The sequence below is a fragment of the Hordeum vulgare genome, chromosome 5H (assembly GCF_904849725.1).
Source record: "Hordeum vulgare subsp. vulgare chromosome 5H, MorexV3_pseudomolecules_assembly, whole genome shotgun sequence".
Classification (NCBI taxonomy): Eukaryota; Viridiplantae; Streptophyta; class Magnoliopsida; order Poales; family Poaceae; genus Hordeum; species Hordeum vulgare.
In genome coordinates this window covers 516,553,947-516,581,259 of record NC_058522.1, presented here as the reverse complement: position 1 = coordinate 516,581,259, position 27,313 = coordinate 516,553,947, and the positions used below count along the sequence as shown (strand labels likewise).

Sequence of the window (27,313 nt, the reverse complement as noted above, 5' to 3'; positions counted from 1 at the left end):
CCCGTCAACAAGCACCTTGGGAGGCTCAGAGGAGAAGGCCACACGAACGACTGGAGGGAATTGCATGTGGACCCCTCGGGACAATGCAATGACTTGGACATATCAAACTTAGTAGTGCTAGAGCACCTAAACATGGTAGATCCTTTCATGGAAGTGCACAAAAAAACCATCGTAAAGAAGTATCGTGACCAGGGATACACAAGATGGACGTCGAAGTTACTAGAGAGCACAACTCCACTTTCTTGTGTTGGTTGAAAGAGCATGTTCTTGCTAATCCCCGAGAAGCGGGCAGTGGAGACGGACTACTCATACACGCCTTACCACATGGCCCCGCGGCAAACCTCGTGACCTATCAGGCATATGATATCAACAGATACACGTTTGACATGGAGGCCAAAGACATAAACAGTGATTACAAGAACTCAGGGGTGACGATGGAATGCATGACCGGTGTCAATGGCGCAACTGAAAGGTTCTACGAAAGGGTTGAAGAGATGTGGGAGCTTGACTACGCTGGACTGCACAGTGTGACGATGTTTCGTGTCAGATGGGCTAAGGCAGTCGAAAGAAAGAACCGATACTTCACTACCATGTCTATACCCTACGCGAAGAGCACAACTACCGTGAACGTCATCACAAAAATTGAGCCATGGGTACACGCTAAGCACGTGACACAATGCTTCTTCATAACCGACCCAAGCAATCCGAGATGTGTTGTCGTGAGGAGAGGCAAAAGGAGCATCGTCGGAATGGAGGAGTTGCTAACGAGGGAGACTACAACCAGTACGACAACCTGATGAGGAAATATGACGATGACGATAAAGTATATGTCAAAAGAAGAAGCAAGACTACATCATCTAAGAAAAATCATACTCCATGGAAAAGGAAAAGTCACAACGAGGGGCTCAATTATTCGACAGCGAACAAGAAAGGAACGAATCTCACTCAGAAACGAAAACGTCGACGCTAAGAAACCATCATTTATATATGTTCCTATTTTGTATACGCGCTTAACCGTTATCGCTCAAATGATATAATATATACCGCCCTTCCCATCATGCATATCGGTCATCTTTTCAAAGGGAGAAAAACAAAAACAAAAACAAAATGAAAAAAAAGGGGGAAATAAAATGTAACAAAAAGGAAAGGAACATAAATGAAAATGAAAAGAAATAGAAAAAGGAGAAAGTTAAAAAAGAAAATGAAAAAAAGCACTGGCAGTAGCGCTTGTTTAGTACGAGCGCCCTCCTCCACGCCCCCTCCTCTTACCATCTCGCCCTCCGTGCGACCTTGTGTCGTCACCGTCTCCTGTTGCCGTCGTCTGATGCCCTCCAGCCGTGCCCGTCTCCCCCGACCTCCACCTCACCGCCGACGTCTCCCCTGACCCGTGTATGGCACCTGCCCCTCCTTTCTCTCCCCTTTCCTCCGTGTTTTAGTTTGAAATCAGCTTAGGTTTTGAAATTTAGTTAAAATCATAGTTTAAAGTAAACTAGGTTTTAGTTAGAACCCTAGGCAAAGAACCCTGGGTCAAATTTAGTCAGAATAATTTGTATGCCATGCATGCTGAAGATAGCAGGAATAGGGTAGCTCTACTTTTATTCTTTCTTAAGAGAAGAAGCAATAATAGCTGTTTCATTTCCTAATTTCTACACTAGTGTTGAGACTTTCAAGTGTGAAAAGTAGTAGTAACCTGAAGAAATAGTCCTTTTCTTTTAGAACTGCAGAACAAGTATGCCTTACCTTAATCATGTCATTTATCTTTGGATGACTAATCATGTCCTAAGGTGGGACTTACATTTATTGGCAAGTACTTCACATGTACTCCCTCCATACCATAATATAATAACAACGTTTTTGAAACTACACGGAGGCAGTATATCGTTTCAAGGTACAATAATTGCAAAGTGAGTATTACACTAAGTAAATAATTGCAAATTTTCTTCCAAATTTTTCAAGCTTATCCACATTATCTATTCTGCAATAAAACATCATCGAGAACTACTAAGTATCTTTTCTGCAACAAAACATCATTAGTAGTTAACTGAATTTACTTAATTTTTATTAGTAGTTAACTGAATTTTGTTATGCACTTATTTTTTGAATTAGCTTCTTAAATTTGGACATGTATATTTGGACATGTGTTCTATGTTTTGCCGTATATTTGAACATTATTTGCAGGGAATGATTTCGAGTGACTTATATATGTTTTGCCGGGATGTTGATTTATTTTTGTTCCGATAAATTACACGCGCTCGATTTGTCCACTTTTTAGCAAAGGTCATGCCGAGATTTTCCGTGTATTTCGACACGACTTGTGCTAGAAACTAGGACATATCGAGTGCTTGAGATCTGCCGCAACGGGAATGAATCAACATTCTGGCAAAACATAGGCTTTTTTTATGTCATTATTCATTTTATTAGGTCTAGAATTAATTGATTAGACTTAATCCTAGGAAACATGGCTAACAACGATGAAGGAGGGCTTTTTGATAATTGCAACGTCTACGAGGCGACAAACAACTATTTTAACTATCTCGATGAGCAACGGTTGGAGTCCCCCTGTCACATTCGAGAGTTGCACTGAGACCGACACCAACACCGATGCTGGTGAATTAGCCGGTACATAACCAAAACTGAAGAGGATACGACGCTCAAACCAACTCAGCACTACTAGACTGGTGGTCACGGCTCTGGACCTCGACAATTTCGAGCCAAAAGAGCCTGAGGAAGCACACATGTGCTACGACATAGGCTCCATCCTACAGAAAACCGCCACCATCAACGATGAACAATTAAGGAAGATACCAAATATTGAGCACTTCCTCCTAAAGAATCTGCACCGGAGTTTCTTGTTCCTGGACCGGGATGAAACCAAATATCCGCAACCGTGGCTAGACCCGACAATGAAGAAGATAAACAACAAAGCCATGGGCAAGTTTAGCAACACGTTGTCCGCCTGGAGAGTAAGGGTGAAAAATTGGATCATCGTCAAAAAGGAACCCTACTCAGAGATTGTAAAGGGTAATCTGATAATTACGGAAGAGCGGTTCAAAATATTCTAGGCGACTTCCGTTGCCAAAGTTGCCAAAGAAAAGTCAGAGTACATGAAGGGGATTCAAGAAAGGAACATGGGGTACCACCGCCTCGGAAGCCGTGGTTAGTCGGGGAGAGGCTCATATGGGCCAAGGAGGACGCGAAACACAAAAGTCTCGGGATCCCAGACCCCTTGGCGGAGTTCACTGTCCCGTAGGAGCGTGAAGTCGTCAGGGCCCGATACCATTGGGACCCAGTGAACAAGGTTTTCGAAACGGACACAGTCACGAGGGAGTTCATGAGACTGATGGTAATTATTATTTTACCCCCTAATTTTAGCTTTTGATCAATTCAACTCCATGTTTAGTCACATTTATAAACGATCCACGTTCCTTTTGCAGAAAGAGAAGCACACGATTGCGTCTGAAAGCGACTCGCCGTGTGAGACGTTGGCGAGGCCAAGTGGGACACCTCTTTCAACCGGGCGTTGAACGTATTGAAAAGACTCCCGATGCACACTCGGCCGTCGTATGGACGTGTGCACGACAACGGAGACGGCGCCACGTGGAAGAACTACTATCATGAGGATGTCGAGGAGAGAAAGCAAAGAGGGAGGTTAAACGAAATAAACATTGACAAGAAGGTTGATATTGCGGTCAATAAGAAATCAGCTAAGACCAAAGAAGCGATACGACCCAAGTTGGTGAGCGAGGCAGTGAAAGCAGCGGTAGCTGCCGCAAGAGAGAAAATGGTATCTTTGTTTGGTGCCTTAATTCCGGCTCTCGTCAACTGGACCAAGCAAAATCTAGATAAATAGGAAACAAACTTTCCCCTTACCAGCTTCGTCGGGAGGAGCTCATTTAGCGTTGCACCAGCACCTGCTCACACTACTGCACCTGCTCCCGCACCTGCTCATAGCAGCCCATCCTCTGTGTGTGGTGTGCTTGGCGGGGCTTCGTCTTCGGCTGAGCTCGATGCCCTCATGTTAACCACCTGTCACACCGACCCTCTTCAATATATATGTATAATCTCCCATTTTCGTTGCCTTTCGGATGTCTCACGTCGCAAACATGTCTTTGTAGGCCGGCGAAACCCCATGCACCATACTGTACAACATTAGCGGCCAAAAGGTGGACGTGGGAAAGACGATGATAATGAAGCCGAAGGAACAATTGTTCCACAGCCGGCCGATGCCCCCTGACATCTTCAAGGTTTCCATGACAAGTGCCATAAGGAGCTACAAGAATTTGCTCCTCCGGTACTACAAGGGGGAGATGAGGACGAGACCTCGCCATGGCTTGGCATTTGCAAGAGTTGGGTCATGCTGTGGCCGAAGAGTCTCCTTGATCTGGAGGCGGCCGGGATCAAACCAACGACCAAGCAGTAGCCATAGGAAAGTACGAACACCACCACCCACCTACCCAATTAGCGGCGCCTGTCGTGCCGGGTGATAGCAAACGGCGTGAGGAAGAGGCTCCATTAGTGGCTGATGACGTCGTCGTTGTCGAAGAAGCAATGTATGATGCCATGGACAAGGATGATTACCATCTACAATATCTCAATACCGATGGCTATGACGATGGAGGATTGATGGCTCAGCAGTATGACTCACATTTTGAGCGTGATGAGTTGATGCCTGAATTGCTGGAGCAGGATCGTCTTAAGGCTGATTGCAAGAAGTCTCTCTTCCTGCAATCCTCACAGGACACACCTTCAGATGTCGTCTCAACCAAGCAACAACAACGTGAGGCTCGTGCATTAATGTCGAGCCCAACAACATTGAGGGCGGTGGTTAGGGACGGTATGATAGTCTCACTTCCGGTAGCAAAGAAGCATAGGAAGAGATTGAAGAAAGTCCCTAATTCCTCCAAAGCTACTTCTATGACAAGCTTAACATCCGTACAAGCGGAGCATCGGAAGGGGCGTTATACAATATCAAACTTGAATTTTTTCTAGAAAGTATATTATAAGAGAAACTCCAACGGGGCAGCCCATTTAGTCCGCCGCCGTCCGTTTGGGTCCGCGCGGACAAAAAGTTGGCCCAACGCGCCGACACAAATGGACGCGTGTCCGCTTTTTGTCCGCGTGCGAACCCATACCCGGCCCAATTTTAAGCCTAATTTGCGTCGGCGCGGACACGAAGCAGACGCGCGCCTACTCCCCTCCCTAGCCCGCAAGTCGGCGACAAAGCGGCCAGTTTTCCCCTTCATTTTACCCACCCCCCTCGCTCCCGCGCCCGCTCCCACCACCATGGACGATGACCTCAAGGCCGCTGCACCACCCAAGAAGAAAAAGAAGGAGTTAATGCCCAAGGAGCGGGCCGTGGAGTCGGCCAAGATGAAGGGTCGGAGGCACGCGCATGATGCAAGGGGCAAGGCAGCTGCCGTCACCACCATCACCGCCGCCGCGTAGCAGGAAGACACCAATGCCCGGGTGAAGGCATCAACGAGGGATGCCTTGTCGTACCTAGGGGTAAACCCTAGCCAACACGGGCTTGTCAACACCGCCGTTGACGTGCCCACCGCCAACACAGGCTCGTAAGCATATCCTCGGATGATGCCTCCGGAGTCGCCGCGCGCGTCTTCCACTCAGCCAATTCCTGACTTCCACGTCTAACCGCAAGGCAGCCGCTCCTCCGAGGAATGCTTGCCAGAGGTTAGCTTACGTTGTGGCCCCTTCCACGCCCGCACCGGTGACTATCGACCTCAACGCCACGCCGGTGGTAGGCGGATCATCGTCCAGAGGCAGGAGGAGACGCCAACGCGAGATGCCATGTGACATGCTCACCGGTGCCCGCAATATGTTCGACAGAATGCTGGCGGCCGTCGACGATGACACAACTAACCGTTTCCTCGAGAACATGATCTTCAAAGGCGGTGCGCCGACGGCTGGTGGTTACTCTGCGGCTGCGTACGATCCCGATGAGACCCAAAGCCAGGACGGCCGAGTGCCATTCACGCAAGCCACCAATTATCCACACGACGCATTCATGCAAGATCAGGTCGACCTAGACGGCTTCCTGCTCGACCATGAGTTCCTGGAGGACTATGGTCTTGAGGAGAAGGATGATAACATGGAAACCGACAGGGAGGCTTTGTCCGAGGAGGAGCTCGCCAACCAAACTGCTCTCGGGGCGAAGCCGAACTACAAGAGCAAGTGGACGAAGGCATACACGTCGGCCGAGGACAAGCCCCTTTGTGATTGTTGGAGGGACATTGAGCAAGACCCAAAGGTTGATGCCGAACAAAAGTATTCAGCCTTATGGACTCGTGTTCATCGTCAGTTCCATGAGCGCAAGAAGTTTACCTCGTACCAAATGCAAAGCAAGTGTGGATGGGTGCCACTTTTGAAGCATTGGAGGGTGATTCAACAAAAGTGCAACAAGTTTTGTGCCACCTACGAGAGCATCAAGGCACGCCCCGTGAGCGGCCTCGGCATGCAAGACATGGTATGCATGCCCTCTCTTTTGGTGCCACACATTTTTCCGGTGGATTGCATGTCCATTTCCCCACATATGCTTGCTTGGTTTGAATTGCAGGTGTTCCAAGCTTTGGATGCATTCAAGGTTTAACACGATGGCAAGGCCTTCCATCTTTCCCATTGTTGGATTATCATCAACGGGGAGGAGAAGTTCAAGGTGCAATATGCCACCCTCTTGGCGCGTGGGGGGGGGGGAGAAGCTGTGGAGGACCATGGAGACGACGAGAATGCCCAACTGCGGGGGAAGACCAACTTGAAGAAGGAGGACAAGTTGGACACGACGTTGATCGCCTTGCTTGAAAAGGTGGAGGGCATGGTAAGTAAGTAGGACTTGAGGGAGGAGAAGCACCCGCAAGAAAAGGAAGAGCAAATAAACGCCTTCATGCAAGTCCAAAGGAGAAGGCTCAAAATGGACGCGGAGAGGCCAGCAAAGATCCTTGAGTTGGAGGAGGCGAAGCAAGCCAAGATGCTCGAGATCGAGGCCACGAATGCCAAGACCAAGGTGAAAGAAGTGGACCTCGCAAGCATGAAGACGGGTGTGGAGATCATGAAGGTTGATCTGAACACCGTGTCGCCGAGGAAGAGGTTATGGTTCGAGAAGATGCAGGGTGAAATGCTCAAGTTCGACCAGCTGTGATCTGCGACGGAGATCACAGTCCCTTTTTCGTATGTCGACAACTGTGCTCACATGACCACTGGTCGACATGGCGTGGTCGAATTCCCGCTCCTTTTGGTGTGTTGGCTTGTGTGTCGGCCGCTGGCAAGTGTGTCAACATGAACTGCATGGTGGTTTTCTGTAGGCTGGCAATGTATGCCGGCCGCTGGCATGGTGCCGACATGAACTCTTGGGCGTTGGCATGATCTATAGCGAGATGCCTTTTTAATCTAAATGTGCGGACATAAATGGGTCACCCGTGTTGGGCGCACGACCGATCCAAAAAGAAAAACGTGCGGACGTGGAACGGGCGACCGATCCAAACAAACAAAAATGGACAAAGCGTGCGTTCTTTGGGTCGCCCCGTTGAAGTTGCTCTAAAGCAACAAATTCCAATTGAAATTTGAGAAAAAAATGAACGGACACCTGGACACCCACTCATCGGCAGTAGTCAGTCTCCATTTAAAACAACTCCAACGGGGCGACCCATTTCGTTCGCCGGCGTCCGTTTGGGTCCCGACAGACAAAAGTGATGGTAGAACGCGCGGACTCATTGTCAAAACGTGTCCGCTTCGCGTCCGCGCCGACCCATTTTCGACTCAAATTTGAAACTGAAATGCGTCGGTACGAACGTGAAGCGGACGTGCGCGCGTCCTTTTCGGTGTTCGAATGTGGCCGACCTCGCCTATTTGTCACACCTACACATCCACCTATGTATGCTTATTTAATTTGCTGACCAACCCACCCAACTTTTCTTATCATTTTAAGAACAAGTATAATAGTAGAGCCGGCTACCGGTCATAAGCTCATGTCATGTTACCTATAACCCATCTTTTAGCTAACATGTATAATAGTTGGTTAGAAGAGTGTACTACTTATTTATTATATGATCCACCTTTCATTGTCACAAAGTGCCTAGGAGCACGTGCTAGAGCTGACTCTTAACTAAGAGCTCGCTTACCTTCTCTCTCCTCCAATTAAGCAAAAATATACTATTTTATTCTTATAGCCAGCTGACTCATCTCTATTGTACTTGCTCTAATACGACAGTGCTGCTGCATATTTGCTTTTCGTTTGGTATATGTATCGATCAATTTAAAAAGACAAGTACAGACAGACCGACAAACGACATAAACGGATAAAAAAGAATAAAAATGGTGTGTTTGAATTGGAGTTGTTGTTAGAGCATGGTTAATAGTATAGCCAACTGCTCGCTATAAGTCATCTTATAGCCTATCCTATAGCCAACTTGTACAATAGTTAATTATAAAAAAGTAATACTTTTATCATATATGTTCCATCTTTCATTCTCACAAAGCACCTAGGAGCACGTGCTACAGCTGACTCTTCACGAAGAGCCCGCTTCCCTTCTCTCTCCTCTTATCTCTCATACAACTCAGCAAAAATATAGTATTTTAATCTTTACAACCTGCTGACTGTACCTTATTAGGGCATCTTCAATGGTCGTATGTTCATTGTTAGTAAAATTGTCACATAGATAATTTTGATGACATGGCGTATAATAAAAGAAGAGAGAGAATGAAATCGTATGAACTTGAAGCAACGGTTCACGCACAAACTCCGAAGCAAGCATGGTTATTTCTTCAATATTTAGTGGACCCGCTTAGTTATTTTACATACGATTAACGTACACTTCATTGAAGAGCTTGTATGATGTGCTGTTGGTTGTTGATGTGGACACTTGTACCAACGGTTGAACATACGGACTGTTGGAGATGCTCTTAGGGCATCTCCAATAGTCGTATGATCATCATTGATAAAATTGTCACGTAGATGATTTTGATGACATGGCGTACAATAAAAGAAGAGAGAGAATGACATCGTATGAACTTGAAGCAACGGTTCACGCACAAGCTCCGAGGCTATCATGGTTATTTTTCAATATTTAATGGATCCGTTTAATTATTTTACATACAATTAACATACATTTTATTGAAGAGTTTGTATGATGTGTTGTTGGTTATTGACGTTGACATTTATACCAACGATTGAACTGTTGGAGATTAAGTTGGACCGAGGCAGACGTGTATACAGATTTGAATGCTTGGTCGGGTCCTAGGCCGGCAAAGCAGCCTGCGCGAGCCGTGACCCTCCGTTCCACTGTACTGCTCCTCGGCGTCTTCCATTCCACCAACTGTGCCGCGCCTCTTACATGCGGGCCCCGCATCCCGCCTGCCAGTGGGACCGTCGCAACGTACGACCATGGTGCGGAGCCCACGTCCCCGAAATTCGAAATCCCGGCCCTGCCGCACCGGCCCGCCGCGCGTCCCCCGTGTGTATGACGGGCGGGCCCCGCCCCAGCCGGCCCGCGCGCTGACCGGCCGCCGTCGTCACGGCAGCACCTGCCTCGGGGCCGGCGCCCTCCTCGCCGAAAAAGAGGAAAAGTAAAAAAGGTTAAAGAAAGAGAGACAGCAGCACGCCGCTGCCATTTTCACCGCTTGGCTTGGCTTGTTTACCGCAGTTCGAATTCAAATCCGCGCTGCTGCTGGTAGTAGTAGTAGTGGTGGTGGTGGTGCCTGCCAGTCTCTCTCCTTCTCCTCTGGGCGGATCGGAGGCTTGTGCTTGTCCCCAGGCAGGCAGCTCTCGCCGGCGGAGAGCGAGCGGGCCGGCCGGACGGACGGACGGACGGACGGAGAGCGCGCCACCGCCGCCGCTGTAAGTGCCGCCCCCTTCCTGCCTCGACCCTCTCCTCGCCCGCGGCCCTCTCGCCGCCGCTCTGCTCCCGTGCCGCGCGCGACCTCCTCCGGCCCGGCGGGCGCGGGCGAAGCTCGTTCAGAGGGTGGCCCGCGCGGCGGGCGGGTTCGAATCCGGCCGACCCGCGTGCGCCGTGCTCTATCTAGCTCCTCTGGTTCTGTTCCGGGAGGGAAGGGGGATAACCCTGTTCGTGCGCGGCGTGTTGGTTCTCGGCCGGGGCGTTTCGCTCTCCGATTCGTGCCCTCATTCGCGGGCTGCCGCGGATTTGGTTCGGATTCTAGGGTTCTTCCAGGGGTTTAGCCGTACGTTTGGGGGTGGGTGGGTGTTGTGCTGCGGCAAGCTCAAGCTCATCATACCTGTGCAGGCGAGGCGAGGCGATGGATGACTGGATGATGCATTTGCGATTTCTGTCAGCTCAGTCCGTATCGATTTACTCTACTACTAGTACTCTGTTCGGTCGGTTTCAGATTCAGCTTCAGTTTCAGTCTCAGTAGATTTCTGAACCCCCGTGCACGATTGCCGGCAATTTGATGTCTGCTGTTAAATTTTTGAAACTCTGGATCTCACTGTGCTCGGTTTCAAATTGTTGTGCAGGGATCAAGCCATGGGTGGTGCCGGACCTACCACCTCCAGCCCTCACCCCCATGGGAAGATGAAGGCATCCGCCCCCTTCTGCACCAGCCACTGAGACCGACCCCCGCCAGCTCGTCGCCGCACCGCTTCTTCCGCCGGGATGAAGTCCAGCACGGCCGCCCCGTCCAAGGGCAAGGCGGCGTTCGAGCTCAAGCACAAGCTCGTCCAAGCCCTCAACAAGATCGCCGACAGGGACACCTACCAGATCGGCCTCAGCGAGCTCCAAACCACCGTCGACGCCCTGGCCCCGGACATGGTCGGCCCCTTCCTCTCCTGCGTCATCGACACCGACGCGGACCAGAAGAGCGCGGTGCGCAAGGAGTGCGTCAAGGCGATCGGCGCGCTGGCGCGGTCGCACGGGGCCCTGCTGGCGCCGCACATGCCCAAGGTGGTCACCAGCGTCGTCCGACGCCTCAAGGACGCCGACTCCGTCGTCAGGGACGCGTGCGTCGACACCTGCGGCACCCTCTCGGCGTGCGCCAGGGAGTTCGGCGACGGCGGCGCCGCGCTCGTCGCGCTGGTGCGGCCGCTGTTCGAGTCGCTGGGCGAGCAGAACAGGTATGTCCAGGCCGGGGCCGCGCTCTGCCTGGCCAAGGTCATCGATGAGAGCAGCTACTTCCCTGGCCCTGTTCTGCCACAGATGCTCCTTCGTGTTGTTAAGATCCTCAAGAACCCGCATTTCATGGCCAAGCCCGCGGTGATCGAGCTGCTCAGAAGCATTGTTCAGGTCCCTCCCCTGCTCTCTCACCAATAATTGCATTCTAGTTGAACCCCTTCATGCACCAGTAGCACTACTGCATATGTTCTCTATATTTTGGAATGATTACCTTGCTCGTTTAGCTGAGATGAGGGCTTTTCTTTTACCATCTTCAGTTTCTTATGTGTTCAGCCATTCAGGTCCATCATTTCTTCCAGACCATGGTCTAGGTAGTTGAATGATTTTGTAGTCATGGCATGCATCATTAATGGATCCTCAGTAGTTTGTGACACAAAATACAACTAGCTTGCCCTGAAAAGTTGGCTGCCGCTGTTGATTGTTCACTCCTAGTATGCTTCACACTGCTAGTATGCTTGGCATCTATTTCTGCTGGAAGTTCAGAAAATATATTTTCTAGAAGCAGAGCGATTATCTATTTATCTTCATCTTCAATTTTATGTCGTAAGTTGTAACTTGAGATTGCCCTTAGCCTTCTGTTGCTGTTCTTATTTTGCTGTGGTCCCAATTTTTGTAGGCTGAAGGTGCTTCTACAGAGCAGGCTTTATCATCAGCACTAACAAGTATTATGGATTCCCTGAAGAGTAGTGACTGGACTACAAGGAAAGCAGCTTCTCTAGCTCTTTCAAGTATCGCTGTCAGCTCTGGGTATTTGGTTGCGTCTTTCAGAACTTCATGCCTTCGATCCCTTGAACGTTGTAAATTTGACAAGGTAGGTACATTGCATCGTCAAATTAATGCAGTGACATTGTTGCGCACATGCTATACTAATATTTGTGCTTTCTATGATAGGTAAAACCGGTGCGTGATGCTATTACCCATGCCATTCAGTTGTGGAAAGCTATCCCAGGGTCTGAGACTCCTGAACCTTCAGAAGCTGGATCATCCACAAAAGGTATATATTCCTTTAATAAGAATTCACTGTTTGTCTACTGTACAGGAAAGCTGATGGAATGCTCTGTTCTGAAGCATTAACTCAACTAACATAATTAGCTTTGTTTCTACTATCTGTACTGAAATCTTCTCTCTTCACTGTCAGAAAACTTCTTTGGTGACCATAATGATGCAAGAAGTGTACATGATGGTGGATCAAGAGCAACTTCTTTTAGGAGAGTTGATCCTACACCTTCAGCATCTGTTGTCAGTGGCAGTTCTATCACTTCTGTAAAGAAGAGATCCCCGTTGTCTGTCAACAAGACACCTCAAAACAATGCCTCAAATCAGCAGCATTTGAAGTCAAGTGACTGGCATGTGGAGATATCAGTCCCTAAGCAGAATACAGTGCCAGATCTTGGGAAAAAGGGATATGGCAGCAACCGCATGTTGAAATATGCAAAAGGAAGTCCTTATGGAATTGTAGATGAAGACATCAAGTCTGACTATGACCCTATGGATGACAAACAAGAATGCTCCTCTTTATCAGAAGTAGCCAGCAGGAGCTATGAGACGAAGCATGTCACCTCTGCTCTGGAAGTCACTGAAGATTGTGACCCCTCGCAAGTTAGTGAGCTTTGCCCTGGGGCTCTAGAAATCAAGAGCATAGACTCCACTGTTACAGATGTCACTTCACATGGCACTCATGCCTGTTGTCTGAGTGCGACGAAAGAATTAGCCCTTATCAGGAAGCAACTACAAGATATGGAAAGGAAGCAAGCAAATCTTTTTGATCTTCTGCAGGTGATTCTCATAACCTTTTTCTTTCTTGAAAATGATTCTCATAACCTTTTAGTTTTGAGTCATCTTGTTGAGTTCACTCCTCTCTATACTTGCCCAATTTGCACAATGTTTATATATGTGATTCTGATAGTAAAGCACAGTAACGATTTATTTCAAAAGTTAACGTTACCTGATAAATTATTCCCTTTCAAGCACCTGCACAGGCCTGTTGCCGGTTTAAAAAAAAAGAAGGGCAGTCCACTTGACAATAAACATCATGGTCATGAACTCACGTTAATGGTTTCCATTATCCTTCTCATCGAATCATTTATAGAAAAATAGTGCATGTTCTTCATATGGAAAAAGTGATGCGCTGTATACAAATACTTATGAACAAACCATGCATGTAAAGATGTACTGCAAGTAGTTGCCTGCCCAAGCACCTACTTTTCCTTTTTGACTATACTACTGTGGAGCAACAGCGCACTTACTTTGTTTCCACCTGTTTCTTGTAGGAGTTCATGACGAATTCTGTGGAGAACATGTCAGTGCTGAACTCAAAAGTGCACAATTTGGAGTATGCAGTAGACAAAACTGTGTATACAATTACTCAGAGTGAAAGCCGCTATCAACTTCCTGGCTCCAAGGGTTTTAAGAACCAGAGTGTCTCTTCTTCGCCCAGGCTTTCTAATTCGACACCCAGGTCATCTGTCGATGCCAACTTCAAGCCACCAACAATTCCTCATTTGAAACAAGAGAAGAAGTGGGCTCACGATCTACCATCGAAGGGCACAAGCACTTGCATGAAAGAGGGTCATGAATTTCTGAAGAGCCATGCCCGTAACAGAGTTATGAAGCCTGGGGCTAGGAGCTCAGAGGAAAGTTACATTCCAAGTTCAGTGAGTAGTCGAGCATCAGGGATCAAGGGGACCTTCCCAGTTCCATTTACGAGTCCACGTGATCAGCCTGATCTGCGAAATGCATTGTGTGCTTCCAATCAGGCTTGCGAGTTTCGCGGTGCTGACGGCATGGAGCCTGCATATGCTGAAGCCCTTAGCTATGGTGATTATGATGATCTGATTGACCTGATGGACAGAACTGGACCTGTTCTTGACAAGTTGTCGCGTGAAACGGGAAATGAACTTTTGAGGGTTATTGCTGACCAGTTCCTCGATACAAAGCTATTTGACTTGGCCCTACCTTGGATTCAACAGGTAAGCTTACTAATAACAATCTGTTTGTACTCTGCGACAATCTCCGTGTCTGAAGAACTACAACTGCAATTTCACTAATTTGTGCTCGTCGGTTCAGGTAGTGGATCTAAGCACAGTTTACAAGCCAAGCCAAGTCTTTGTATCTGCGAGGGCACAAAGGGAGTTCCTTTCGGCACTGGAGGAAGTGGCAACCCGTGGATCCACGGAACCAGCCATCAGAATCGCCATCGTGCAGCTCGCATTTAAACTGACCAAGGCTTGTGAGGCTGCTCCATGCAGGTAATCCACATCGTCCATTGACCATTACAGTGACTAAGAAGTGCTCCACCAGGCACCCGGGCTCGATCATCGTCTCGCTGATGCACCCATTCTGCTCCTGCAGGAAAATCTCAACCAGAGTGTCCAGGGGAAGCGAGTCCGTCGTCATGGCCACTGCGATCTGAAACACTTCTCCCATGTGATGTAATCCTAGTGTGTGATGAGGCATCAAACAATGCCCTTGCAGTGGTGTTCTAGTGAGATCGTTTTCCTTTCTTGTCGCGACGACGTATACTAGGTCTCGATTAGCGTATGCAAGATCAGTGGTAGTGGTTTGCTAGCTAAACGTATGTGTGTTTCATGACGCCTCAGACGAGGTTGCGGTTTTAGCCTCTTTTTTCTTTTTTCTTTTCTTGAGCATTCGTTGTAGTGCGTGTCATTGTGTATTAGAAGAACACCGAGATGGCGCTAGCCGTTTTAGCCTTATGTGTAGTTGCTCTTTTCAAGACATAATCAACGAGCTTGTGAGTTTATGTCAGTGCTGATGATCTTTCATGTTACTACCTACTTATGATTACCCAAAAGTTTCCTTTTCAGTGATGTATCAGACTTACTTACATGTGCTCTCTTTACATGGGTAAAAACATGGAGAAACAACAGTTCAGTGCAGTTACATATTCACATTTTCAAACATGACCCATTTCACTAGAGTAGCAAAATGTAGCACGCACCCACACACTCACTTTTTACCTTGTCTAGATTTACAACCAATCTTGTTTACCCCATATGCTGCTCTAGTAAGTACATTCAGATGCACGGGCGTCACCAATCGGAGACGTCGCTGCGCATTGACGCGCTGTAGAGGCCGCCGCCCCTCCTGCTGCTGGCGGTGCGCTGAACGCAGCCGGTGAGCTCCTGCGACACCTCCGACATGGGCGGCCGGAGCTTCGGGTCAGACTGCAGGTGTTTTGCAGCCACCAACAAAGAGCAGTTTTCAGAGTCGTTTTTTACATGTGAGAATGGACCAGTTTTTTCTGATGATTTCAGTGAGAGGGCTGAACCTGGACGCAGCGGGCGATCACGTCGGCAAAGCGGGACAGCGCCTTGGGCGGATACAGGCCGCGCAGGGCCGGGTCCGCTACCGCTCCCAGGGCGTCGCTGTCGCGGAGCTGCGGTGTCACAAACTGGACCAAGGACTGCTCATTTCCCGGCTTTGAGCTGGGGATCAGACAACAGCTAACATATTAGCATTTCAGTTCACATGAATTTTGCAGGAACAACTGATTTGCTTTACCTATCGTAGGACCTCCGGCCGGTTAATAGCTCGAGCATGATCACACCAAAGCTGTACACGTCGCTCTTCATCGTGTAACCCGATGGCCTTGCGCACTCGGGGGGGCTGTACCCTGGCCCCAAGCTCTCATTTGGATCCTGCGAAGAATTTCCATGTCGAAAGATGGCCCTCATTCTACGAGCAAGCGAAAACTGGCTTCTCATCGTGCAAACAAACAAACCTCGTAGAAGAATGCGAGGCCGCAGTCGGAGAGGTGAGGGTTGAGGTCGGCGTCGAGCAAGACATTGGATGACTTTATGTTCTTGTGGATGACCGGAGGCGAGCAGATCTCATGCAGGTACCTGAACAGAAACAAAACCCTTAGCATCTTAATATTATCTTATGAACTCAATATGCTTCAGCGTCGCTTGCCAACTTACTCCAGAGCCTGAGCTGTACCGAGAGCGATCCGAACGCGGGTATCCCAGGTGAGAGGCTTGCTGTAATCGTCTGACAAGTGCAGGAACTCATAGAGGGACCCGTTAGTATGGTGCTCATACACCATCATGAACTGCCCGGTCTCTGCGCAGTAGCCCACAATCTCATTGATGCTCGGTTGGCGTAGCCTGGAGATGCCGGTGACAAGCTCCACGAAGTCGCTTCTCTCCGAGAAGCTCAGCGGATCAAACTTCTTGATAGCCAGCACCTGAAAAATCATCATGGTAAACAATACGCTTCGATTGTGGCACATGATCATCATATTCAGGTCTCTTGACTCTCCAAGCATTTTTCTTCAGGCCCCTTTTTTTTTATCTTTTTGCGGGGGTGATTTCTTCAGGCCACTTGACAGAAATAAACTTCCAAAAACATTCAGTTCAACAGCATTTTGCTGCAACATGTTCTATATGCATATCTGACACCATCTTGTAGATGAAACTATAAGTTCTAGGAGATGTTTACTTCTTGAGATGATATTGTGGGATAGTTTTTTTTTTTCTGCATTTGGAGGGAAATCATGAGGACCTACCTGTCCGTTGGCATATTTTGCCTTGTAAACCCGACCGACCGTTCCCTGGCCTATTAGCCTGCTACTGTGCCAGTTGCCAGTGGCCGCTTGCAGCTCTGACGATGAGTAGGTCACCAGGCTGATCGGTTCTGAGATCCGCCTCGAACTGTTTAGCTTGATCTGAAACTCATTGTCGTTCATCGTCTTGTAAGGCAAAGCAGGCAGTGCTACACTGTCAATCGACGCCGATTTCTCCAGCGGCTTCATGTTGACCGTTGAAGAATGGCCTGCAAAAGGGAAGACAAGACAAGAACCCTTATTATCCCAAGCCAAAATGTAGAAGTACCTGCAAACACTACTGGTGGTAGCATCGGTAAACGTAAAATTTTCGGTTCTGACCTGAGTCGTCCATGTAGTAGTGAGACGAGACGGGAGAGGATCGCTTCATCTGCAGCACTGACAAGAGAATAACAGCTGCAAGGAGCACAGCTATGACCAATGCTCCGATAAGGAAACCGTTGATCCCGCCATCGCTCCCTTCGCTCGATGAGGCTCCCGCCGAAGACCCCTTGTCCATGCCAGGAGGAGCCGACCCGGATGACCACTGGTTCCCATCAGTCCTTGAGAATGTAGTTAGCACTGTCAGAAGTCGTTGAAAGTGCAGTGCAAAAGGAGCAATGTTGGGTGCAGGTACCACTTACTTGAGGCTGTCGATTTTTTTCAGTTTACTTGGAATCCACCCGGTGAACTTGTTGTTCTGCAGATTCCTTGAGCACAAAGGGAGGAAAACCGTTCTAGCTTAGTTCTGAATCATCATACTCATGCAAATATATGCACAAACCACAAAGGGAGTATTTATGTAGACATAAACTAAGAACATTAAGAATTAGTTTTACAGTTTCTTTTGCATTTCCATGTTGAAGTAATTAACCAGAAGCATACACTTTTAACCATGGCGATAAAATTGGTTTTGAGATGGCAGTGTTTACTCGGGGTATACTTACAGATCCTCCAGAGAAGAAAGTTTGGCCAGAACGTCGACATGGCCAGTGAACTGGTTGCCCTCCAAGTTCCTGGATATATATATGTTTTGAAAAGATTGACAGTCATTTGTTGATCCAAAGGAGAAATAGACAGTGAAGTTGCTGAAAATTCAGTTGCCTTACAGTGTCTTGAGGTCTGTGAGGTGCTGGAAACTCTGGGGCAGGTTACCGGAGAAGCGGTTGTCAGAGAGATCCCTGATGACACAAATAGAATTGCTTACTGTAGGAAGAAAATTAATCAAGTATCACAAGGCTAAATCTCTGTTGCCGCGACATTACGAAACAAACTAGTAAAATTGAGGTAAATTTATCAAGATGTTAATACAATGATGAAGCCTGAATTTGATATGCATAACTTACATTGTCGAGAGCTTTGGAAGTTGCGAGAACATGTCCGTCAGCTGCCCGTTTAAGTGATTGCTTCCGACGTTTCTGCGGTCCGTTGAAAAGGCAGTTTGGTGACCGATTCATTCAAGAAAAAAAAAATCATGAAAAAAAAAAGACAGCAACATGAAATAGATTCTTACAGTGTCTCCAGATCAGACATCTGAGATACCGAAAAGGGAATCCCGCCGGTAAAGGCATTCCCTTGCAGATTTCTGTGACACAACATGTCAGAGAGCACACATTGGATCAATTAGTTACCCATGAAAATGGAAGGAAAACCCAGGAGAATGATCTTACAGCTGAACCAGGTTGGGCGGGAGCGCGTAGGGGATCTCGCCGCTGAGCTTGTTGTCGCTCACATCGCTGTGCTACGCAAAAGAAGGGGAAAGCTGAACTAAGTTGCGACGCGCAACCGACGGGCGGCGGCGGTGGATGAAAAGATGGGGGGGTTCACAGTTGCGCATGACTCACAATTTGGTTACTGATTTGAGGCCGGAGAGCTGGTAGCCGAGGTTGCCGGTGAGGTCGAGCCCCGACAGGTCACTGCTCTATGCGGAGCGATCAAGCCAGAGAAAACAGAGCCTCTGTTAGACACTGTGCTGTTGGGATTTCATTTTGACAATGGCCTTGGTGTTTGGCGATTACATTTTGGTGACGGAGGAGTCGCTGCAGTCGACGCCTCTCCAGCCGTCGTCGTCGTCGCAGGGGTCGCCGCCGTCCGCCTTCCAGCCGTCCAGCTTGGACGGCTTCTTCATGCTGGTGAAGAGCACGTTCAGCGCCTCCACTGATGGAACAGGCCACAGAATGTTCTTCAGAACCTATGGGCTGGCAATATAATGTTCAGACAGAGAAATTCCCCGATCTCTCGCTCACCGTCGGCCCGGTCGGTCTTGGCCACCGCGACGGCGAGCACCGCCGATAGGAGGAGGAGGACGGCGACCGGCCGCCGTGGACGAGGCATGGCGGGCGGGTGGACGGGGGAGGGAGGGAGGGAGGCGTGTGAGGGAGCATGCAGGAGGAGGTGACCTCTCCTCCTCTGGCTCATGGCGCGAGCGTGTGGGCATGTGGATGTGGGTTTCTAAAATTGGGGGGAGGCTGAGGAAGATGGCGGCGAGAGTGGCGGGAAGCCCCTCGTTTTCAAGCCTCCATTCTTTCTCGCCTGCACCAGTCGAACTGTTATAAGGGCGCTAGCGGTTGAATCCATCACCAAGCTCCGTCGTAGTCTAGGTGGTTAGGATACTCGGCTCTCACCCGAGAGACCCGGGTTCAAGTCCCGGCGACGGAAATCTTTTATGTTTTTTCTCCTCATTTTTCCTACTGTAGACTGTTATATCATTTCATCATGTTTTTTAGAAGCATCAAATGGTAGGAGCCAAAGAGCGTATTGCGTGCACAAATTAAACCGAGGGCAAAAATAGTGACAATGGAGGAATACAATGGTTGATGGACAAAACACACAAGACTAATTTCTCTGCTATATGAAGGTGGCATATTTGGATAAAATCAAATGCAGGCGCGGGTAAAACGGACATTTCATATTATCAGCATTGTATTTTCCCCTCGAAAAATCATAATATCATTGTACATATCATCTACTGAAAACCAGGGTAAATTCAACAATGACATCCAGAACCCGAAAATCAATTTTACTCCTTCCCTTTCTATTCTCTATATATGTATGCTCTTGCTCTTGCAGAGGGAAACATATATCCTAAAAAAAGGAAAGAAACTGAATGGCTTCCGTCCCTGGCACCACCCATGTAGTATCCTGTGTATCTGGAGAGTCAAATGCTGGCGGCAGCAGCAGCAGCAGCAGCAATGTCATTGTCAGGTGCCCCGCCCTACGCCGCGATGTGGTCGCTCAGCTTCCGCCCACTCGTCTCCAGGGGGAAGTAGGACACGGCGACGGCCGATGCCAGCATCACCGTGATGAACACAGCGATGGCCGCGGTCTGGTGGCACGCGTGCACCAGCCCGACGGCCACGAGCGGGCACAGGATCCCGCCGAAGCGGGCGATGGAGCTTGCGAACCCCACGCCCGTCGCCCTCACCGCCGTCGGGTATATCTGCATGGGGCGACCGTGTAAGGCGTTTGACCAAAGAGGTTTAACAGAGTTAGAGGGTGCTGCCATGCCATGAACAAACCTCGGGGGCGTAGATGTGCAGGACGATGAAGCTGGCAGAGATGCAGATGCGCGCTCCAAACAGGAAGACGGTCGTCAGGGATTCCGTCTGAGCGAACATGAGAGGAGCTATGCACAGGCAACTGACGTAAAGCATCAAGGACATCGAGAGCTTGCGTCCGAACTTGTCCACGATGGCGGCCGACAGAATAAGGCCCGGAACCTCTGCATAGATCAACAAGACGAGAATGAGAAGGATACTCTGGGAAGGGTTTGTTAAAGGAAAAATGATTGGCCATAGGAGAAAGCATATATACCTCCAAAGCTAGTGATGAATACATTCCTGTAGAGATTAACATCAGTTGAGTGGGTTGTTTCAACTGTTACTGCTCCTTCTGAGCTACAGATACTATTTCCATGACTCAGCTCCGAGGTTAGCAGAACAAGACCGTAGTACAAGAAGGCGAGACCGAGAAAGACAGTCCAAAGAAGAAGAGTCGATCTAATTAGATTTGGAGACAAAAGCCTTAAGATGGCATTCAGGCCCCCTATCCCAGGTTTGCTGGCGTGATCGACAGGGTTAGTTTTCCTAGCTGAAACCAACTGCGCAGATTCTGCGGAATCTGCCATCTCGTGGAGCTCCACTCGATGGCCAGCACTAAGCCGTCCAGAAGGGAGAGCTACACGGTTTACTCGTGCCATTGTTTCCATAACATGCACTGCATCAGCTATTCTGCCCTTCATGCATAGGTATCTTGGTGACTCGAGTGTCAATGGGTAGAAGAGTAGTAGGGCAAATGATGGCAATGATGAGAGCGCTAGCAGCCACCTCCATCCAAAAGCTGGCATCACAGCCTGCAAATTAAGCAGATTAGTGCCTGCAAATTGCCGTGTATGTTTTTTAAATAGACACAGTTACAAATTAGAGTGAATGTTTGTGTGGTTTGATCTATTGTGCCATCAAGAACTCCACTAGATCACTCAGACAATGGTATTACTTTTGCAAAAAACGTAGGAATTTACCCAAGCGAGCGAAGCTTCCAGTATTGTGCCAATGGTCCAAAATGCTGAGAAGATAACCATCCAAGTTCCTCGGTTAGGAGCAGGGACAAACTCTAGAAACCAAGAAGATAGAACTGGTCCACCACCCAGTCCAACACCAACAAAAAATCTTAGTACTATCAAAGATGGATAGTTTGGCGCGAAGGCACTGAGAAGACCAGCCCCGCCGGTTACAAGGGCTGTGAAGTTGAACCCAACCCTGGAGAAGTACGAAGTGGCTACAATGAGAAAGAAAATACTTACAGCATGTAAAATATGAACTACAGACAAAAAAAGATATCCTAAAAGTGTATTTATTTGCTTCTCCCAGAAGACATCCTAATTAGTTAAACTTAACTATTCTGGTATGCAGATTCAACGTAACTAGTCTGGTATGGAGATTCCCAACCTACATCCCATATATAGCAACCTCTTGGCTCTCAACTTGAAAGTTATCGCGCCGGCAAGCTCTAGCATAGACAGGAATTATATTAGCCTGCCTCTCCTGGAAGACATCCTAATTAGTCAAACTCAAATAGTCTGGCATGCAGATTCCCAACCTACATCCCATAGCTAGCAATCTCTTGTCTCTCACCTTTAAGGTTATCGTGTCGGCAAGCTCTAGCATAGACAAGTGTCTGGGGTTATATTAATCTGCCTCTCCTAAAAGACATCCTAATTAGTCAAACTCAATTAAACTAGAGTAAAGTTATCAAGTGAAAGATTATATTTTTATGCCCATAGTATTAATTAAGCATCATTCCAAGTATAAGCCTAGCTACTCTATCCACATGATAAACTCCACAGGATAAATCCCGCTGTCAGGGTGAATGTATCTGAAAGACAAATTTTCCAATAAATAAACAATGGAAAAACATGAAAGGACTTGCCTTCTCCCATAGTTGTCCGAAACTAAGCCCCAACAGTATGCTCCTACGAGCATCCCTAAAAATACAACACTTGTGATGAAACTCTCTTCCTGTGCAGAAAGCCCCCATTCAGCGTGAACCGACTGCCCAACAAACGACAGAAGCATCATTTCCATCGCCTCCGAGATCTTGGCCATCCCGGAATAGGCAAGCACGAATGCTTGGAACTTTCCGAACCCCATGGACACAAGCGCCTCATCGACGGTATAAGTTGACACGCCGTCCTCCATCTGAAAAACAAGCAGACAGCCACACATGGGTTGATAGGTTTCATGTTTGTTATCAAACTGCATTGGCAAAAGAGTCATTTATTCTTTTTCCGTAGGACGGCATCACAAGTAAAATGGGATTCGGGCTGTCTGGGATCCTCCATCAGAAGTAAAAAATAAACTCAAGGACCATATTTCTCTGATTTGATGATCCAAAAACAGCAAATTCCAGACAGCACCAACAAACACTCTATTGTCTGGGATTCGTGCTATCAGAGTTTAGACACAGCCCCCCTGCTCAAAACTGATTATAGACCTAATCACCTAAAGGCATACAATGGCTGACAAACTAACCCAACGATTTTCAGTTAGCTTCCCAAACAGTCAACATCTAACAGAAAGATAAGCAGACCCCCGGATCAGATTTAAGAATCTAGGCGACCTGGGTCTCAAGCCCGGGCCGCGGATCCTCGGCTGAACGAGCCGCGCATTCAGGCCGGACCGCTCGCTGGGGCCGGCAGCGCGTCGCCGGACGGGAACCGGCTCAAATCGAGCGCGTTACGAGGGCGGAGCACGCCGGCTGGAGCGGAGAGAGGGGGATACGGGGTGGGGCGGATGGAGCTCGGCGGGGAGGATTACCTCGTCGGGGGTGGGGTGGGGGGGGGGGGGGGGGGGGGCGGCGCCGGCGCAACCTCCAAGTCGCCGGGAACGGGCGTGACGACCGGGTCGGGTGAGGGCGGCTCGTTATTTTTCCCTTTTTTTTTATGAGGACGAAAATGGAAAGAAAACGTCCGTTTTACGCCTAAGTAGCGGTTACCATGAGTGTGCTTTACGCCTAAGGCTGCGTTTGGATTGTCGGTGAAATCTTACAAATGTAAATAATTACAACTGTATATTATCAGCGTCTATTAATATACAACCGACAATAGTTTTCGCTTGTAAAATTTTATATGAGGGCAGTTTTCTGAAATCCGATGTCTTTCTCTGCTCCGCATTGACTATCTCCTCCAAGAGGTAAATGGAGCACGAAGACGACGACGCTGCCAACATCCTCCGCTGCCGACGACCTCCTCGCGGCCCTCTCCTCCTCGAGATCCCGTGCTGGCCTCCACTCCCGCTTCGTCGCCTACCTCCAGCCCTTCTGCCCTCACCTGCCCGCTGCGAACCTTGCCCAAGCTGCCGTCGAAGAGGACGACCAAGCAGGCCAAGCAGACGCAGCAGCCGCCGACACCGCCCGGCGCGGCCGTCGTCCGCCCCCTTGCGAAGCGCTTCCGCCCGTTCCTCTGCCGCATGCTCCAGCTCCTCCTGCCGCTTCTCCGCACGAACCCTAGCGGCGCGGGCGACACGGATGGCCGTGCGGGTTGTCGTTTTATCTATGTGGCTTCGGCTGGTCCGTATGTTTTGCAGATGTAAACGAGATCGAAACCTAAGGCTCCGCTTGAAATAAGTGTAAACTTATACATTCAGATTTAATTTACACTTGTATATTATCGGTCGTAGTGCGGTTTCCTTTAATTTTGTAGTGAAGCGAGTACTTGGAATGGTTTCTTCAATTTTATATACATCCGGACACAACTACAGTAACAAAACCTACATGGAATGGTTTTTTCAAAGTTTCCTTCAATTTTGTAGTGAAGCGAGTACACCCTTAGGCTCATTTGATTCATGGAATAGAAAATATGGAGAGTGAGTGGTGGATCCAGCTTAACATAACAAGGTGGTCCAACCGTGCAATTCTTCAAGAAATATATTATTTTAATTTTTCTCTTCTACAATATATAGGCTATGTGAAAATTTTAGGATGGGCCATGGACCAGCCTGTCCACCCCTAGATCCGCCACTGTGAAGAGTTGTGATGATCTGCTAACTTGAATTTTATGGAATTGAAAAACATAGAAATGGACATGGGGGTGTTTGATGGGAGCAAAGAAAATTCATAGGATTCTTTCGAAGAGGTTAGAATCCACGAAAAGAAAAATTCTACAAAATAGACTAGGGAAAGTTTCATAGGAATAATTTCTAAGAATTGCATTCGCCCAAATCAAAGACTCATCACACGACAAAACAATTCCATAGGATCAACAACCCTATGAAAATCCAATGAATTAAAGGAACCCCTAGTTTGTGGTTGCTAAACCATGAAATAATGAACTTATTTCATAATATATTGTGTAAAAAATGGTCATCGAGGTAAAAAGCACATTAATTCAGAAATATTTTATCGACAACTGTAATTATCACAATCATTTGATGCTAAAATGGGACCTAATATGGTTCCTGACGTAGCCATGGACTTTGGATTTGGACTCTAGATTTATATTTTTTCTAAAAATTATTCCAAAATCACAAAGGCATTTCTAAGCTCTTCAAATAATAGCCAAACAACCATCCTTGTCCCCGAGTCACTTCATAATTTTTCCTATAAACCAAAAAATCAAAGTGACATAAAAAATAAACCTGTACAGACTCAAAGAATGTAGTTTTAGCATATTAGTGCAATTTTAATTGGTTGCGTTTAAAAAACATAATGTATGATAGTTTGCAATATTACGGGTCCAACCTAGAATTTGAGCACAATGGATCACAACCATTGTCTTGCTCCATATTTAGAACAACTCTGGTGTGCGATGTTGTCTTCTCAACCTCTAAAAAATCCATTGCATTTGTAGTTCAACTATACATCAACCACACAGTTCATAAATTTTTGCATGGCTTCTTACCCACCTTGGAGCCGACTTTGATGTAGTCGATTGTTTTCTAGCACTCAGGCTAGAACGTGAACATGAGCTTGGACTTGATGTTGAACTTAAACTCGCCCCATCTTATCCTAGAGCACCACCTTGCTCGTAGCGCTCCATCAATGCATTGTTTTGATGCTTGTTGCTTCCACCGCTACAACAGATGGAAAGGAAGGATGTTCCATAAAAGAAGACCGCTTTCTGAAAACCCACAAGTATAGGGAATTACAACAGTCTTTGCGGGTAGTATTACACCCTAATTTATTGATTCGACACAAGGAAGCCAAATAATATTTATTTGCCTTAGCAGCTAAGTTGTCAATTCAACCATACTTGAGATATCTCTCTGCAACAAAGATTTAGTATTACATCAAAATAGTAGTAGTAACAATAACTTTAGCGATAGCAGTTTTGTAGCAATTGTAAAAGTAGCAAGAACAATAGTAACTAGCAAGATTTAGTATATGAAAAGCGTAGGCACATGGATCACTGATGGATAATGATTTAGATGACATCAATTATGTAACAGTTACACACTAGAGTGACACAGAACTAGCTCCAATTCATCAATGTAATGTAGGCATGTATTTCGTATATAGTCATACGTGATTGCGATAAGAACTTGCGTGTCATCTTTTGTCCTACCCTCTCGTGGCAGCGGGGTCCATAAGGAACTCTAAGGGATATTAAGACCTCCTTTTAATAAAGAACTAAAACAAAGCATTAACACATGGTGAATACATGAAGTCCTCAAACTGCGGCAATCACCGGAAAGAATCCCAATTATTGGCACCTTGGGGTATGCAGATCATGACACGTAATAGGTGCATACAACTTGCAAGATATGAGCCAAAACAAACTGTTATTCGTAGAAACATAATAGGTTCAGATCTGAAATCATGACACTCGGGCTCTAGTGACAAGCATTAAGCATAATAAAGTCATAACAACATCAATCTCATAACATAGTGGATACTAAGGATCAAGCCATATCCAAATAACTCGATAACATGATCAATCTCATCCAATCCTGTAAGTGCATCTAGTGCCCCTTAGTGATTTTGGTGGTTTGAAGACTTATAGGTTAAGTATCTAATGTGTTTATGAGTGTACACAGGATCTATAAGTCATTGAGGAGTTTGAGATATTTGAAGAATATCGACCCCTAAAAATATATGTCTTCAGTTGAAGAGATTGGTCTGAAGCTGAAGAAATGAATCGCGAGGAATCTGCGATGAAATTGATATTCCTCATGAAGATACTGATATTGAGAAGTCCGGCGGTTCCTGAAGAAAATCACTCTGAAGAATTGAAGCATGAAGATTTACACTTTCTGTTTTACTTTCTTCGCATTTGAGTAATAGGAACACCGTACTGTTAAAGGGGGTCGAAGTTACACTATGGAATGAATTTCCTCATGATGCTCAACCCAAGCCTAATCCTACCAAAAGCCTCAAGTGAAGAATATGAGTGACATGAGGACTCTCACAGTTGAGAGTTCCGACCGTTTCGTTAGCCACGCCAAGTCACTGGTCTTATCCACTCCAACGGTCATATTATTTAAGGGCATTAGTGTCAAATCATGTCGGGATGCTCCCAAGCTATAAATAGCCACCCCCACAACCACTAGCTGGTTGGCTGCTCCGTTAGAAACTGACACTTGTCATAAGAGCAACCCAAATTCCTCAGAGCCTTCGAGAGTAATTCATCAGTGAGGAAATACACCACCCACCCAAACCACAAACCAAACCTAGTGATTGAGCATCACTGAAGAAGTTGTTCCTGTGTGGGACTGAAGCCTTTTACCTTTGAGGATTGTGCATCCTCCAGACGGTTAGGCGTCATGGTCGAGCTTTCCAACAGTCAATTGTGGATCGCCGGGTGACCAAGTTTGTGAGGGTTTGGAAGTCTGCCCTGAAGACTTACCACGAGTGTTGGGCGAGGACTGTGTGCCCTTAGCTCAAGGAGAATACGGTAGGGACTGTGTGTCCCGGGACTGGGTGTCCTTTGGTTTCAATACCAAGCCGCTCCAAACCAGATGTACGACTCTCACAACAGTTGGAAGTGGGTCATCAACGACTGTCTTCTCTGAGAAACGGGTTCTAATTCCTCAACTCCTTACTTTCCTCGTATTATGTGTTGATGACTTTCACTGCGACTGTTTGAAGAATTTGTTGAAGACTTTCTCTGAATTTCCTCAACCCC

At 47.4% G+C, this 27,313-nt stretch overlaps 3 protein-coding genes and 1 non-coding gene across 6 annotated transcripts; 2 read left to right on the top strand and 2 right to left on the bottom strand.

Moving 5' to 3' along the window:
• Nucleotides 1-9,660: 9,660 nt before the first annotated feature.
• LOC123451998 (TORTIFOLIA1-like protein 2) lies at nt 9,661-14,897 on the top strand. Of its 2 annotated transcripts, none has more exons than XM_045128571.1 (8): nt 9,661-9,844; nt 10,478-11,243; nt 11,749-11,943; nt 12,024-12,126; nt 12,271-12,908; nt 13,403-14,101; nt 14,199-14,380; nt 14,484-14,897. In XM_045128571.1, exons 2-8 carry the CDS (start codon nt 10,617-10,619, stop codon nt 14,542-14,544), a joined length of 2,505 nt encoding a protein of 834 aa, XP_044984506.1. In that variant the 5' UTR covers nt 9,661-9,844; nt 10,478-10,616; the 3' UTR covers nt 14,545-14,897. The 2 variants fall into 2 exon arrangements, with proteins under 2 accessions (XP_044984506.1, XP_044984507.1); XM_045128572.1 differs by lacking the exon at nt 9,661-9,844 and adding an exon at nt 10,248-10,339.
• A 90-nt stretch (nt 14,898-14,987) lies between these two features.
• LOC123451999 (protein STRUBBELIG-RECEPTOR FAMILY 5) lies at nt 14,988-19,094 on the bottom strand. Its single transcript, XM_045128573.1, has 16 exons — nt 18,942-19,094; nt 18,714-18,852; nt 18,540-18,611; nt 18,366-18,431; nt 18,209-18,280; nt 18,042-18,113; nt 17,805-17,876; nt 17,643-17,711; nt 17,340-17,405; nt 17,038-17,258; nt 16,660-16,925; nt 16,073-16,338; nt 15,874-15,994; nt 15,654-15,790; nt 15,421-15,577; nt 14,988-15,316 (listed from the first exon to the last, which is right to left on the bottom strand). The coding sequence occupies exons 1-16, from the start codon at nt 19,027-19,029 to the stop codon at nt 15,182-15,184; spliced, it is 2,019 nt and encodes a 672-aa protein (XP_044984508.1). The 5' UTR covers nt 19,030-19,094; the 3' UTR covers nt 14,988-15,181.
• Nucleotides 19,095-19,280: 186 nt separating this feature from the next.
• Nucleotides 19,281-19,353, top strand: TRNAE-CUC. Its single transcript has one exon. It is a non-coding gene; the product is annotated as a tRNA-Glu (tRNA).
• A 233-nt stretch (nt 19,354-19,586) lies between these two features.
• LOC123451997 (organic cation/carnitine transporter 7-like) lies at nt 19,587-23,136 on the bottom strand. 2 transcript variants are annotated; one of them, XM_045128570.1, is made up of 6 exons: nt 23,010-23,136; nt 22,123-22,391; nt 21,215-21,452; nt 20,509-21,046; nt 20,214-20,416; nt 19,587-20,134 (listed from the first exon to the last, which is right to left on the bottom strand). In XM_045128570.1, the coding sequence occupies exons 2-6, from the start codon at nt 22,389-22,391 to the stop codon at nt 19,910-19,912; spliced, it is 1,473 nt and encodes a 490-aa protein (XP_044984505.1). In that variant the 5' UTR covers nt 23,010-23,136; the 3' UTR covers nt 19,587-19,909. The 2 variants fall into 2 exon arrangements, with proteins under 2 accessions (XP_044984505.1, XP_044984504.1); XM_045128569.1 differs by lacking the exon at nt 23,010-23,136 and having other exon boundaries at nt 22,123-22,455.
• Nucleotides 23,137-27,313: the final 4,177 nt, after the last annotated feature.